Source organism: Archocentrus centrarchus, chromosome 23, assembly GCF_007364275.1.
Source record: "Archocentrus centrarchus isolate MPI-CPG fArcCen1 chromosome 23, fArcCen1, whole genome shotgun sequence".
Lineage (NCBI taxonomy): Eukaryota > Metazoa > Chordata > Actinopteri > Cichliformes > Cichlidae > Archocentrus > Archocentrus centrarchus.
Genome location: NC_044368.1, coordinates 22,098,365 through 22,111,517, shown reverse-complemented (window position 1 = coordinate 22,111,517; position 13,153 = coordinate 22,098,365). Strand labels below are relative to the sequence as shown.

Below are 13,153 nucleotides of genomic sequence, written 5' to 3'. Positions count from 1 at the left end.
GTCAGTGATGGTTTGGGGTGCCATGTCATCTGCTGGTGTTGGTCCACTGTTTTTTCTGAGGTCTAAGGTCAACGCAGCCGTCTACCAGGAAGTTTTAGAGCACTTCATGCTTCCTGCTGCTCACCAACTTTATGGAGATGCAGATTTTATTTTCCAACAGGACTTGGCACCTGCACACAGTGCCAAAGCTACCAGTATCTGCTTTAAGGACCATGGTATCCCTGTTCTTAACTGGCCAGCAAACTCACCTGACCTTAACCCCATAGAAAATCTATGGGCTATTGTGAAGAGGAAGATGCAATACACCAGATCCAACAATTCAGAGGAGCTGAAGGCCACTATCAGAGCAACCTGGGCTCTCAGAACACCTGAGCAGTGCCGCAGACTGATCGACTCCATGCCACGCCACACTGCTGCAGTAATCCAGGCAAATGGAGCCCCAACTAAGTACTGAGTGCTGTACATGCTCATACTTTCCATTTGTCCAACATTTCTAAAAATCCTTTTTTTTGTATTGGTCTTAAGTAATATTCTAATTTTCTGAGATACTGAATTTGGGGTTTTCATTAGTTGTCAGTTATAATCATCAAAATTAAAAGAAACAAACATTTGAACTATATCAGTCTGTGTGTAATGAATATAATTTTCACTGTTTGAATGGAATTACTGAAATAAAAAAACTTTTTCATGATATTCTAATTTTAAGACCAGCACCTGTATATTGTATTAAAATATCATATGAAATCTGTGGTATTTCCCATGCAGTTCATAACAGCCTACTAACCAACACATCAACCCAGTTTCATATACATTTACCACATTCAACAAAATGTGTTTTAGCAGTTCATATTTTAATGCAAATCCCAACCACATATTTGACAACATATTTCTTATTGCAGATGTGTAAACACTGCTGAGTTATACACACATACAACACATTACTTACTTCACCACCTGTGTATGTGCAAACCAGGCAAAGCCTTACAGACCAGCCTGCACATGACTGCAATTAGGTCCCAGAATAAGCAGTAAAAGTTCATCGTCCTAGTCCACAGTTGGACACGCTGAGACACATCTCCACTGGCCCACACACAGTATTTACAGCAGCGTACAGCAGGTCATCGTGTCCTGAGTGTCTTCCTTTACACCCTATACACTACACTGCTGCTAATGATTGTCATTAGATACTCAGTGCACTCTCTGGTTACACCTTTAAAAGTGCAAAATGTTTCCTGTTTACCATTATATTTGTCCCCAATTAGAATTTCAGCCAGCATCTAAAATAACTGTCTGTGGCTTGTAGAGAAATGAGGTCTGTGTAGTGGCGTGAATGTACTCTTTAGAACCATTAAAGGCTCATGTTGTTTGCTGCTGACTTATAAGGAAGCAAACTTGTGTCCAGACTGACTGAAATCTGAAATTTAGGCAACACAATTTACTCAAAGTAAACTCTGAGGGCTGATTGATGAAAATCTATATGGTTCTTCTGTAACACGAAAGTAAGAAGTGTGGCAGGTTTAATGCACCTGCTAAAGGGAACTAATATGATTCGCCCAACACGAGTTATCTGTGGCTATGAAAGTATACTGAAATCAATCTTTCACATCAAAAAGTGAAGCTGTGCTCAGCTCATTTGTCAGAAATAGTTTAGGAGTACATTAGTTTTGAACCTGCTAATCAGATACATTACAGTGAGATAGATGATGTAATGACAATCATGAGAACAAAAAAAGAAAACAAAGGTGATGCAGACATGTAATGCCAACGTTTGCAGTACCACATGGCTGAGTACGATACAAACATACATGAATGACTTTATTAGTACTTCATAACCTTGTATCAGGAGGACTCTGAAAGGACCACTTGTGTTTCCTTCTCTTAAATCATCAGTGGCTGTTCAGTACACACTAAAGTGTCTTCGTGTGTACTGAAGACATTTTTAAAAAAAATAAAATACTTGCAGTGTGTTGTACATCATATTATTTATCATTGCTTACCAAAACACTTAACTAAATTAGCCCAGTGGCTGAACAGCCTGTGAAAATGTGACTATTTACATGGTAAAAATTAAATACATTAAAAATAAATTAACAAAACTACCAGGAAATGTCCAAGATTTGTCAGCTTCCTGAGTGAACAGCCCCTTTCCCCAAAACATTTTCAGCTGGAGCTGCAAGAGGAAAGAAAAAAGTGATAAAAAAATGTCCTCTTTAAAAAGTGAAATAAGCTGAAAACTTAAAAACGTGATCACCTGTCAGCAGCATCATGGTCAGCCTCAGCACTGTTGTCTGCTCTGGATCCTGATGCTCGCAGTTTACTCGGATCTAAAAAGACAGAAAGGGGAAGTTAATACATCCACTATGAATGTGAGCAGGAAGCTAAAAGCACTGAAGCTCCTCCACCTTGAATCCAGCGGATCTGCGTGGCTGGGCCATAGCCTTGCTCGTTCTTTGCCGCAATGCGGAAGACGACAGCCGGTCGGTTGGAGGCAGAGCTGTCGATGTGTGCGTTGTCCAGGTGGGTGGAACTGACCGAGCAGGACGTCTTGGTGCCGCGGTATATCCGGATGAACGCCATCTGACCCGGCCGATCCGCAGTGGATGAGCGGCTCTTCCTCACTGCCATGTACATGGAATACTCCAGGATCCGGCCTGATGGAGATGAGGGAGCCTCCCATGTGATGTGGACTGAATCAGTGGCCTGCATGAAAACAACAACAGAAAAAAGGGAAGCAGGTCAAATCTATTTTCCAGTTTTCCTGCTTTTTGTGCCTACATTTCTTGATACTGTGCATCACCTTGGCAATCCTGACAGCAGAGGGGGCTCCAGGGAAGCCAGGCTGGCAGGTTTTGAACTCGCTGACTGGGCTGAAATCTCCCTGTCCGAAGCAGTTGATGCCTGCAACTCTGAACCTGTATGTCTGACCTGTAGCCAGCACCTGCTTCTCCCTCCCCTGATAGTCCTGAGTCCCTGGCAGCTTCCGCTGAGGGTAAGATGGAAAAGGAAAGGACAGCCACACAGAGCGTGTGAGGGTCAGCTGCATTTCATATGTAGTGTCTACATTAACAGCCTTTAATTATGGTTTTTACCTCTTTAGTGTTTGTTTCCCAGCTGTTGATGGCTGATGTCACCTGGTCACCATCAGCAGGTAGATAGTAGTGGCAGACCTCAGAGAAGAGAGTTTTGAACACACCAACATCAAACCACACAGCGCTGTCTGGATTCTGCTGAACCTGAAGGTGACAGTTTATAGTGTCAGTATGAACCAAGCCAAGTGACCGAGGTAATCATTAGTTTGCAGAAGAAAACCTGACCTGATCTGTGTGGGCATATAAATCGGTTGTCTTGGCTGCTGAAACAGGCTGTTTGTCTGTAAAAAGCCAAGATAATCCACATCGTTTCAAATCCTCATCAGTCCAGTATCACTGATGTGAAAACTTAAAGTCACCATTACCTGGCTGGAGCTGAGCTGAGCTGCTGAGCTCTGCTGCTGATGTCTCCTGTCCAGCAGCTACAACAAACACACACACACAGCAAAATGTCATCAAACCAAAATGCTACTTTGGAGAGGAAAAAAAAAAATCTCAGCCACAACCAGTTCAGTAACACTGCATATTTTAAAGTGGACCTATTAAAAATTTCCATATTTTATGTCATATTCAGTACTGTGGAAAAGTCTTGAGCTACACCACATATCATTATGCTGGCAAAATGGGTAACAGGAGCATAGACTTATCAAAACATCTGCAATCATAATGAACATACAGTTATCAAGATGATCCCACACTGCTTCAATAAAGTTAATTTCCAGGCAGTTGGTTCTGTATGTGAGCACAGACGCTTCACATCGTTACCGTTCAAACAATTCAGGTTTGTGAGGGCGGCCAACAAGGAGGAAACTTTGAACTGGGACTCATCCAAACCTACTCCAGCCAAGTCCTATAATAAAACTGAGCTGGAAATGAGCAGAATTGGTCCAATTGAAAGTATTATGGTGCAGAGCACAAAGTACCGAAGTAAGATTGCTCTCAAAATAACTTTATTAAAATGCACTGCAGCTGTATTTTTTTAAGTTGGCATTTAGTCTGAGATTAGTAGTCATAAATTAGTACTTAAAACTTCATACGGTCTGTTTATTTGTGCAGCCATGTTTCTGTAAACACATCTGAGACTTACTGCAGCGCTTTAGGTCAGAGTCCGCTCCCAGGTTTCTCCCATCAGTCCTCCCACCCTGTGCTTGGGTGTCTGCTGAGCCATTTGAAGGTTTTACTTTAGTGTCCTGTTGCACCAAAGCACCCTGAAAACAGGGAGAAAATTTAGGCACTTAACCCTGTGTACCCCAGAGCGGCTGTGGCCGGCCAGCGTGTTTCTACTACCGTTTGTGTATAAAAGCAGGAATAAAAAAATGGATGTGAAAAAAATAATTTGCAATATTTTACGTTTTTAACCCTCGATTCACCTCAAATGCGCTGGCTGGCATTTATCTGTCAGATCACTGTTTACCTCATAATGCCGGGTGTGAAGCATCCACAACTATTTAGTTTGGAGGAGGCTGTAAAACACTGTCAGACTCAGACACTTAGCAAATAAACTCATACAATGTGAGAGCCGCCTGGCAAAGTGCTACTTGTGCATCACTGCAACCAGCACCCTCTCTGAGAGGGTTTTTAGCACGGGGTGGGGGTGTAATATTGTGACTTGCCACAGGGCAGATATAAAATCTGAGGCAGTGGATGGACTCGTCTTCTTCTTTGCCCATAAACTACAGTAGTAGTAGTAGTAGTAGTAGTAGTAGTAGTAGTAATATCTGGTCCAAAACACTGACAGCACTGAGAGACAGTGATGCACTAATGTGAGTTAGGGGCTTTTTTTTTTTTTGGCTGACCACAATTAATATTTCACTTTTGTTTATGTTCTCCTCTGTTTAAATTTGAAAGTGTCTTGAATTTGTGCTGAGGACACATACAGAATGTCTTTAGTTTTTGTGGGTTTGTTTCAGAACCTTAGTCCTGCAACAGGCTGGCGACCTGTAGGGGTGTACCCTGCCTTTCGCCCTATGACAGCTGGGATAGACTCCAGCCCCCTCGCGACCCTGAACAGGATAAGCGGAAGTGGATGAACGAATGTTTCAGAACCACTTAAAACGGTTTGATTCTTTGCAAAGCAAAGTACACAGCATAGAAGTAGTTTGACATTTTATTTTGTATTTATTTGAAACTGTAAAGAATCTGCTTTGTCCCCTTCAAACTTAAAATTGTTGATATTTTAGTTCAACACACACACACACACAGACATGATTTTCTCCATACAGTCCAGCCATATTTATAGATACGAGGAAGGCACACCTACCTGAGCTGCTTTCTCGTCTCGGTTTGTGGCTTCTTCATTTTGACATTGAACGGATCAAACCATTGTGAAAAGAGAGCGAAGGAAAACTGATAAATACAACACACTTCTAAACAGTGTATTTTGTGTGTGTAACAGGACTGAAATTGTTGCTTTTTTGTTGCTTCTTGTGTTCTACAGTTACATTACCTCTGCACAGAAAACTTTCCATCTAAATCAAACATTTTAAAAAGTGATGAAGTAAATGAAACGCTTGTGAGTTCCTCACCGGCAGATTGTTTTTCCTTTCCATTCTGACCATCTTCTCCTGTTGGATCAGCTGGTTTGGGGAGTGAACCACTGACTGCAGTGCTGGGGGGGGTCACAGGCTGGATCTGGAGGATGTAGCAGTCTGCTGCAGCCAGGGGGCGCCATGCCACGTGGAGCATGCTGACAGTGGATTTGATGAGTAACACTGGCTCTGGGGTTGCTGGTCGATCTGAGCTCAGAGTAAAATGTGGTTAAACAGATTTGCTTTTCTTTTTTTTGTTGTTTTTTTGACACTGACCCCACTGCCCCAACTCCTCCCTCTTTTTCTCACCTGTCTCCAGGTACCAGAAGTCTTTGCAGCACACTTGGTAGTTCCAGCTTTTGCGGAATCCATCACGGCCGCTCCAAATGTAAAGCCTGGAGCCGACACTAGTGGCGCAGTGGCCGGCCCTGGGTCTGGGCCTGCAGGCATATGGATCATCGATCTGTGGTCCCTGGCTCTGCAGCTGGGACTCTAGATCATCATCCTGCTGCTCTGGGCCAAGGTTCTGCCAGCTCATAGTGTCTGAGACAGGAAAACCAGGCAACAGTGAGCTTCCAGACCCGCGTGAATGATGTCCGAATCCATGGATCAAGTTTAGAAAAAGGCTTCATAGCTCCAGGTTTTATGATTTAATAAAAAACCACTCTTAAGAAATGTCAAGGGCTTTTAATGAGAAGCACTCACCTAAGCTGAGAACACTCAAGGAGTTAGTACAGATCCATTCGGTTCCTAAAGCAATGTGTGTCTCTGACTCCGGAGCAGGAATCCAACCTCCAAAAACATACATCCTACAGACAGATGGACACACGAGTTTGTCGAAGGCCATTCTGGTCTGGTTTCACATATAAACAAGCTCCATAAAACACAGAGGCCAAGGTTCCACTTAAACAGTGACCCGATGGCCCAGAGTAATTCTCTGGTTAGCCCATACTGGGCTTTGTGAGGCAGTTTTCCACACTGGGAAGAGCACATGCTAATACAACATAGAAAGTGTCAAATGTTAAAACTGTGACATTTATTATTATGAAAAATATAACACTATTTTGACTTTTATGGCAACAACACAGGGCAATAAAAGGCTGGAAAGGTGATTTAAAAAAAAAAAAGCTGAAGGAACATTTTGCAACTAATTAGTTTAAATCAGTAACATGACTGGGTGTAAAAAGAGCCTCTTAGAGAGGCAGAGTTGGTCAGAAGTAAAGAGTGGTAGGAGTTCACCAATCAGCAAAAAACTGTGGAAATCACATGCAGACATGCAGGCCAGTCTCAGGCGGACAAATTTTCATTTTAGACTTTCTGAATCAGTTTCATTCTAAGTTTCATAAGCAAACTATTCAAATAGTTGTTTCTTTTTTTTTTTAATTAGAAAAAAAAAGCGGTTACATTTTCAAGCACTTTCAAGCACTATACCCAAAATTCAAACACTTTTCAAACCTTGAAAGGACAACATTAAAATCCTTGAAAGGACAATATTAAAATCCAAGTATTTTCAAAGGATTTCCAGGACCTGTACGAACCCTGATAAACCCAACAAAAATATGAACCTGAATATAATTTTACAAGATCTGGATCATTAGTGAAGAAATAACAAATTAATCTTTATTATTATAAATCAAACCACAGAGCAAAAGTCGCTTTTTCCCCCACAGAGGGAAAATGTCAGATTGAATACTGGTGTTAACACTTATGAATCTTACATGTTTCCGATGACATTGGCTGAATGAAGACTTCTGGGAAGTGGTGTGGAACCTTTTGTTTCCGGCACTGACCAAACCATTGTATCTGATGGAGACAGAAAACAGATAGTGAGGTTTAAATAGTCTCATTACCATTTAGATAAACAGACATGCAAATCACAGAGCTTAAACTCTCAAAGAGAAAAATTAGAGTGTGTGACACTTCATTTCTTCCATTCTGACTCTGAACAAAGTCTTAGCATCTTTAAGTCTTCCACCGCCTGCTCTGCCTCTTATCTTTGTGTTAGTGCCACTGTATTTAATCGAGACATCACAGCAGGTCCATTTTGCAAACCTTCCCTTTCACTCTCTCTGCTATCCTTTCACACACCACCCCTGACATTCGTCTCCACACTGCCTGCCCTCTTTTCTTCCCTCTTATGTGTGTGGTCCATGTGGTCCAAGCATCTATGACACAATAATCACTACTGTCAATACTAACGCTGAATAGAAGCAGAAAGGTGAAAAAATAAAGTTAAAAAGAAAAAATATTTTACTTTAGCTTTCAATCCAAGTGAATATTCAAAGGATGCTTTTTTTATTATTATTAATGAAACTTGCAGCTAGTCAATATGATCTGTAAAACAAAGATGCTCCTACCAAGATCAAGCTGCCAGAGGTCATCTAGCCGACTTCCTTGCATCCCTCCAAAGATGTAGAGCTTCGGGGAACCAAGGCCAGTGTAAGCAACTGATGTATGGGACTCCCGTGCAGAGGGAGCACGGCCCTTTGTCTCCGGTATGTTCCAGCCTCTGGCCCCTGACACTGACTGCAGTTCCAACTCATAGAAGTCTCCCAAGTACCTTTATTTTTATTGGGAAAAACCCAATAAGCCACACATCACTTAAGGTTCAATATTCAGCTACACCAATGTTTCATGTTCTTTAAAGAGGCATGCAAAAAAGTGAGGAAGACAGAAAGGGTACAAAACACCATTCACACAAGAACTCACTTCTGTTTCTTAAGAAGAAGGAAGTATTTGCACAGTACCTTGGTACATTGCCGTTGGGGTCTTCACTATCATTGGCCAGCCCTCCAAACAGGTAACATTTATTACCCACAAGAGTGAGGCTGTGTCCAATACGAGGGCACGGCGGGGAGCCATTTCTGGGTGCCCTTGGCTTCAGCTTCTTCCACAGCCACCGACTAGCCTGAGAAACAAAAACCACATGTTAAAATCTTGCACATAACATCAGCAGAAGTAGAAGAAACTCAACTGCAAAAAAAAAAAAAAAAATGAGAGAGACAGTGTTACCTGAAGTTCATAGAGGCTGTTGGTGTATTTCCCAAACTCAACCATTCCACCAAAGACCAGTATTCGGGTACCTTCGCAGACAAAGCCATGGGCAGCACAGCCGGGCGGTATATCACCCCTAACCGCAGGCAGGAACCACTGCTTTGAGACTGGAAGAAAGGGTAGCTGTTTGCCAATGCATTAGCCATAATGTCTAATATTGTCTAATGCACTGGGTAAAAATGGCCGTAAGACAATTCATGCATTCACTGCAAATATATTTTTACATGTACAAATAAAGGCCTCCTAAAAAATAACTCTTAACACTAAAAAAAACCCAAAAAACTTAACCCTCTGAGCTCTATGCTGGCCATTTGTGGCCACTTCACTCTCTTTTTTTTAACCATTTTAACTGTGTTAATGCATATGGAATAAAATTTCACAAGGGTCTAGATTTCATTCTGATTTTTTAATTTTCAACTTCAGCTACTGAAATATGTCAATAATGTAGTGTGTACATCAAATTGTTCCTCTTGGCTCTATCGTGGCCACTTTTGGCCCATTAAAACCCATTAAAACTACATTTTTAAATCTCTTGTTATATGCAACATAAAAGCATGCATTTTGGGCACAACTGCTTTCATTCTAAACTCAAGACATGGAATTTGTAATTTTTAACAGTTTCTACCAGATTAGATAATTTATTAATTTTTTGCTGAGCAGGCAATTTTATGTAATATTCTTAGTTTCCAATGGGGCGTATGATGGCTTACTACACTCCATTGGAGCAAATAAATCACACAATTTTGACATAGGAGTGATGTCACATAATTTTTTGTGTGTGTGCATGAAAATAATTATTCCTTTATGTGACATTCTAGCAGAAATATGTATTTGAAAGACAGACTGAAATAAATTATGACCTCCAAGTTACCAGCTATTCAGCTTTGAGTTTCCCAGGTAAACTTGGCTTTGATGCACATGTTCAAAGCACTTGTAGCTTTGTTCTTTTCATTAAAAAAAATACCACACCCAAATATCTAACCTCTAAAAAAATTTAAAAAAAAATTCACTGGCCATCTTGCAGAGTTCAAAGTTGCAGCTGCAGGGTAAACAACAACAACCTCTGGCACTGTTTGTAAATCTGTCCTGGAGTTTGTGCAGGTGCAGCAAAGACTGCTGCCAGAAGTAAACTTAGCAGCTTCAAGATCGTATTTTCTCCAGCAAGAAGGTCATATTCACTGCTTCAAGCACTTGACTATGTAATGTGCTCAGAGCGAAGATGGGGAGAAATCCTCTGTACTTGAAGACACATCAACTCCTGAAGATGAGGGCACACCTTCCTCAGAGGTTGACAGCATCAGCACTGATGATGAAGAGTACCAGCCAGTGCCTGATTCTACTTCTTTAGGGCGTGAGGACAATACAGACACAGCAGTTGGATCAGTGGATGTCTCATGATTGGAAACTTATGTGGTTTTCCACTGCTGAAGAGACCCTGCATTACAATCCAGTACCTGCTGGTCTCACCCCAGGGCCCACCCTGTATGCAATTGCCCACATCAGCAACTTGAAGTCTGCCTTTGACCTGTTTGTCACAGAAGAGATTATTCATCTTCTGTGCACCCACACAAACCTGCATGGGAGGAGAAGGTGTGAGGTTTGGAAGGATGTGGATGAAGTGGAGATGAGAGCCTACATTGGAATTCTGATTTGGGAAGTTAACCATGGAATGAGGGTCACATTCCAACTGACAGGAGCTACAAGGACACACTGTCACATGTGAAAACATCTTTACTTCATTTTTCTTGGAACTCCTCAGAAGACAACTGGCTCTGGTTGGTACAATCAAGGAGAAACAAACCAGAGCTACCTCCCCACCTCCTCCAACTGTGACAGCACAAGATTCTGTCATCTGTCTTTCCTTTCACAAAACTAACATGGCAGTATCCTACACGCCCAAGCGAGGGAAGAATGTGCTTCTTTTGTGCACAAACCCCAGGCAACCAGCGGTCAGCGACAGGGAATAGAGGAAGCCTATAGCAGTTATATGATATAACTGGGATTTAAAGGGTTAAAATTCTGCGTTTGAATGAAATTTTAGTTTTAATGACAAGGACTGATGCAAATTTTAAAATTCAAGTTTTGAAAGTGAGAAAATCAGTTAAAAAATATTTATTTTAGAGCATTTTAGAGCACAAAAAGGAGGTGGCCATTTTTGGCCACGAACAAGCTGAGAGGGAGTTTTTAGGTTTTTTTCATCACTGCACAAAAAGTAATGATTCATAAAAATCAATGATACTGCTGATAATTGACATGCATTTAGCTGCAATGAAGGTTAAAAAAATAAATCAGGTTGCATGTGTTATTTGGTAAAAAAATTTAAAGTTATAATTTTCTCATTTTATAAATTATTAGGACTACATGATATAACTGGGATTTAAAAGGTTAAAATTTAGAGTTTGAATCAAATTTTGGTTCTAATGACAAGGACTGATGCTAATTTAAAAAATCAAGTTGTGAAAGTGTGAAAATTGGTTAAAAAATGTTAATTTTAGAACATTTTTTGAATATAAACATGAGGTGGCCATTTTTGGCCACGAACAAGCTGAAAGGGAGTTTTTTCAATTTTGCCTTCCCTGCAAAAAAATATTAATGCATAATAATCAGTGTTCTTATTAATCAGTTACATATCTCAGGCTGTACTTTTGATAATACAAGAGAATCCCATAGTACTGAGAATATATAAAGTATTCAGTTTTGAGGTAATTTGCCAACAAGTGCATTGTTCAAACAAGCTGGCATTTGAAGGGTTAATAAATAAAAAAGGAATGAACATTTTACATTTACGTGAAGAACTGATGTTAGTTAAGAACGTTATGCAAAAAAAAAAAAATCAAAAAACAAGAAAAATGTAAAAAATTATGCTCTCTGTTTGTTAGTGGCCATTTTTGTCCACGAACAAGCTGAAAGGGTAGTAAAAACGAACAGGTTCAGAGGGTTAATATGTTTAAAATACTATCGTTGCTCAGTGCGCGATCTTGGACCGCAGTCACTTCCAAACAAAAAGGTGCATTCCTTACGTTCAAACACACGACACATGGAGTCACGCTGCCAAGCTTTTTCATGAAATTTTATGTTTTACAGCTACCTGCTAACGCTGAGTCACCAAAGGCTAAAAAGACTATGACCTTTTTACTTTTTGCTCTTACTCATTTGCAACTTTTAGTTCACTAGATTTCGGAAACTCTCCTCCTCAACTAGATAGTTCACACACACGAGAAAAAGAAAGCCCCAAAACCATCGCGAGCACACAATTTTCAAATTTTGAGTTTTAAAAATATCAAACAAAAGCCCACAGCTGAGGGCTTGTTTTCCTCTCGAGCATGCTAAAAACATTAGGCGCTAACCTGCTAGTTAGCCTGATGCTAACGTTAGCTCACCAGTGTTGTAAACATGGAGGTCCTCCGCTATCCCTTCGTTTCCACCACCGAAAACAATGATGAGCTCCCGGATTGCGACTGCACGGTGTCCATGCCTGGACCGTGGTATCACCCCTGTAACGGAATGAACTTTCATCCACTGCGGCTCCTTTTCGCCGCTCATCATTTTCCCTTTGGGGAACCCAAAGTTTGGCGCTGTTGGCGTTTCCAAAGTTGGGGGCGGGGCGAAGGGGGCATCCGGAACTTCCACCAAAGATGGGTAATGAGAAGTCTCACTCTGCTGCTTTTTTTCATTGTTAATCAGATTTTAACCATATTCAGACCAAGCTTTCTGAGGCTTCCTGAGACTCCTAAACAATTTAAGATATCGCCATCAAATTTCAGAGAATAATGTATGCCATCCATAATGTAGAAAGACAGAGAACTACTCGGTGGATGTACTTGGTGGTTGTGACAAACAGAAAAAGGGATGAGCCACTGATTTAACACATGCATTGCTGTGGATGTGCAGTGTCCTTTGTGGCTCTGGATTTCGCTTTCAAGCATCTGATGAAAGATTTCTGAGACTCTTCTTTGATGCGGAAAATACAAAAAAACAAACAAACCGCACAGTGTGAATACCATTTTAGCCAAAACATATGTGCACGATCTATGTTGACTGCATACATGATAAAACACTTGTTTGTGACTCAAACTTTAAACTCTGGACAGATTATGAATGTCAGCATTTAAAGGTATTTTTTGTAATTCCCCTCTGCAAAAATTAACTAAAACTTTCACCAGCAGTGGGCAGTGTTTGACAAGTGAGTGTCTTGAGATGTTTTTGTACAGCTGCTCTTTCATTTTTGATGTGGCTTTTTAGGCATCCCCCCCCCAAGACACCCTTCCTTTTGCAGGCCACCAAGAATGACTTCCTTTGTTACACCAAGGCCAAAGTTCAGTTTCAGTTGATATCTTTTCAACATCTTGGCCAAAACATTCAAGGCAGATGTTTCTTCACATTCTTTTGGTAGCTTTAGTTAATTTTGGAAGGTTATCAGTTAATTCTGAAAGACATAAATTCACAAAAAGACACTTTTAAGTGCGCTGTTTGATCGTGCTG

General features: G+C 40.9%; 1 protein-coding gene across 2 annotated transcripts; it reads right to left on the bottom strand.

The window, feature by feature from the left end:
• Nucleotides 1-845: 845 nt before the first annotated feature.
• Nucleotides 846-12,275, bottom strand: hcfc2 (host cell factor C2). Of its 2 annotated transcripts, none has more exons than XM_030720768.1 (17): nt 12,052-12,275; nt 8,630-8,778; nt 8,365-8,525; nt 7,975-8,177; nt 7,336-7,420; nt 6,323-6,426; nt 5,927-6,160; nt 5,615-5,824; nt 5,350-5,381; nt 4,177-4,297; nt 3,455-3,511; nt 3,315-3,370; nt 3,090-3,233; nt 2,798-2,983; nt 2,403-2,700; nt 2,252-2,324; nt 846-2,170 (listed from the first exon to the last, which is right to left on the bottom strand). In XM_030720768.1, exons 1-17 carry the CDS (start codon nt 12,215-12,217, stop codon nt 2,161-2,163), a joined length of 2,289 nt encoding a protein of 762 aa, XP_030576628.1. In that variant the 5' UTR covers nt 12,218-12,275; the 3' UTR covers nt 846-2,160. The 2 variants fall into 2 exon arrangements, with proteins under 2 accessions (XP_030576628.1, XP_030576629.1); XM_030720769.1 differs by having other exon boundaries at nt 4,177-4,279.
• Between the last annotated feature and the right edge of the window lie 878 nt (nt 12,276-13,153).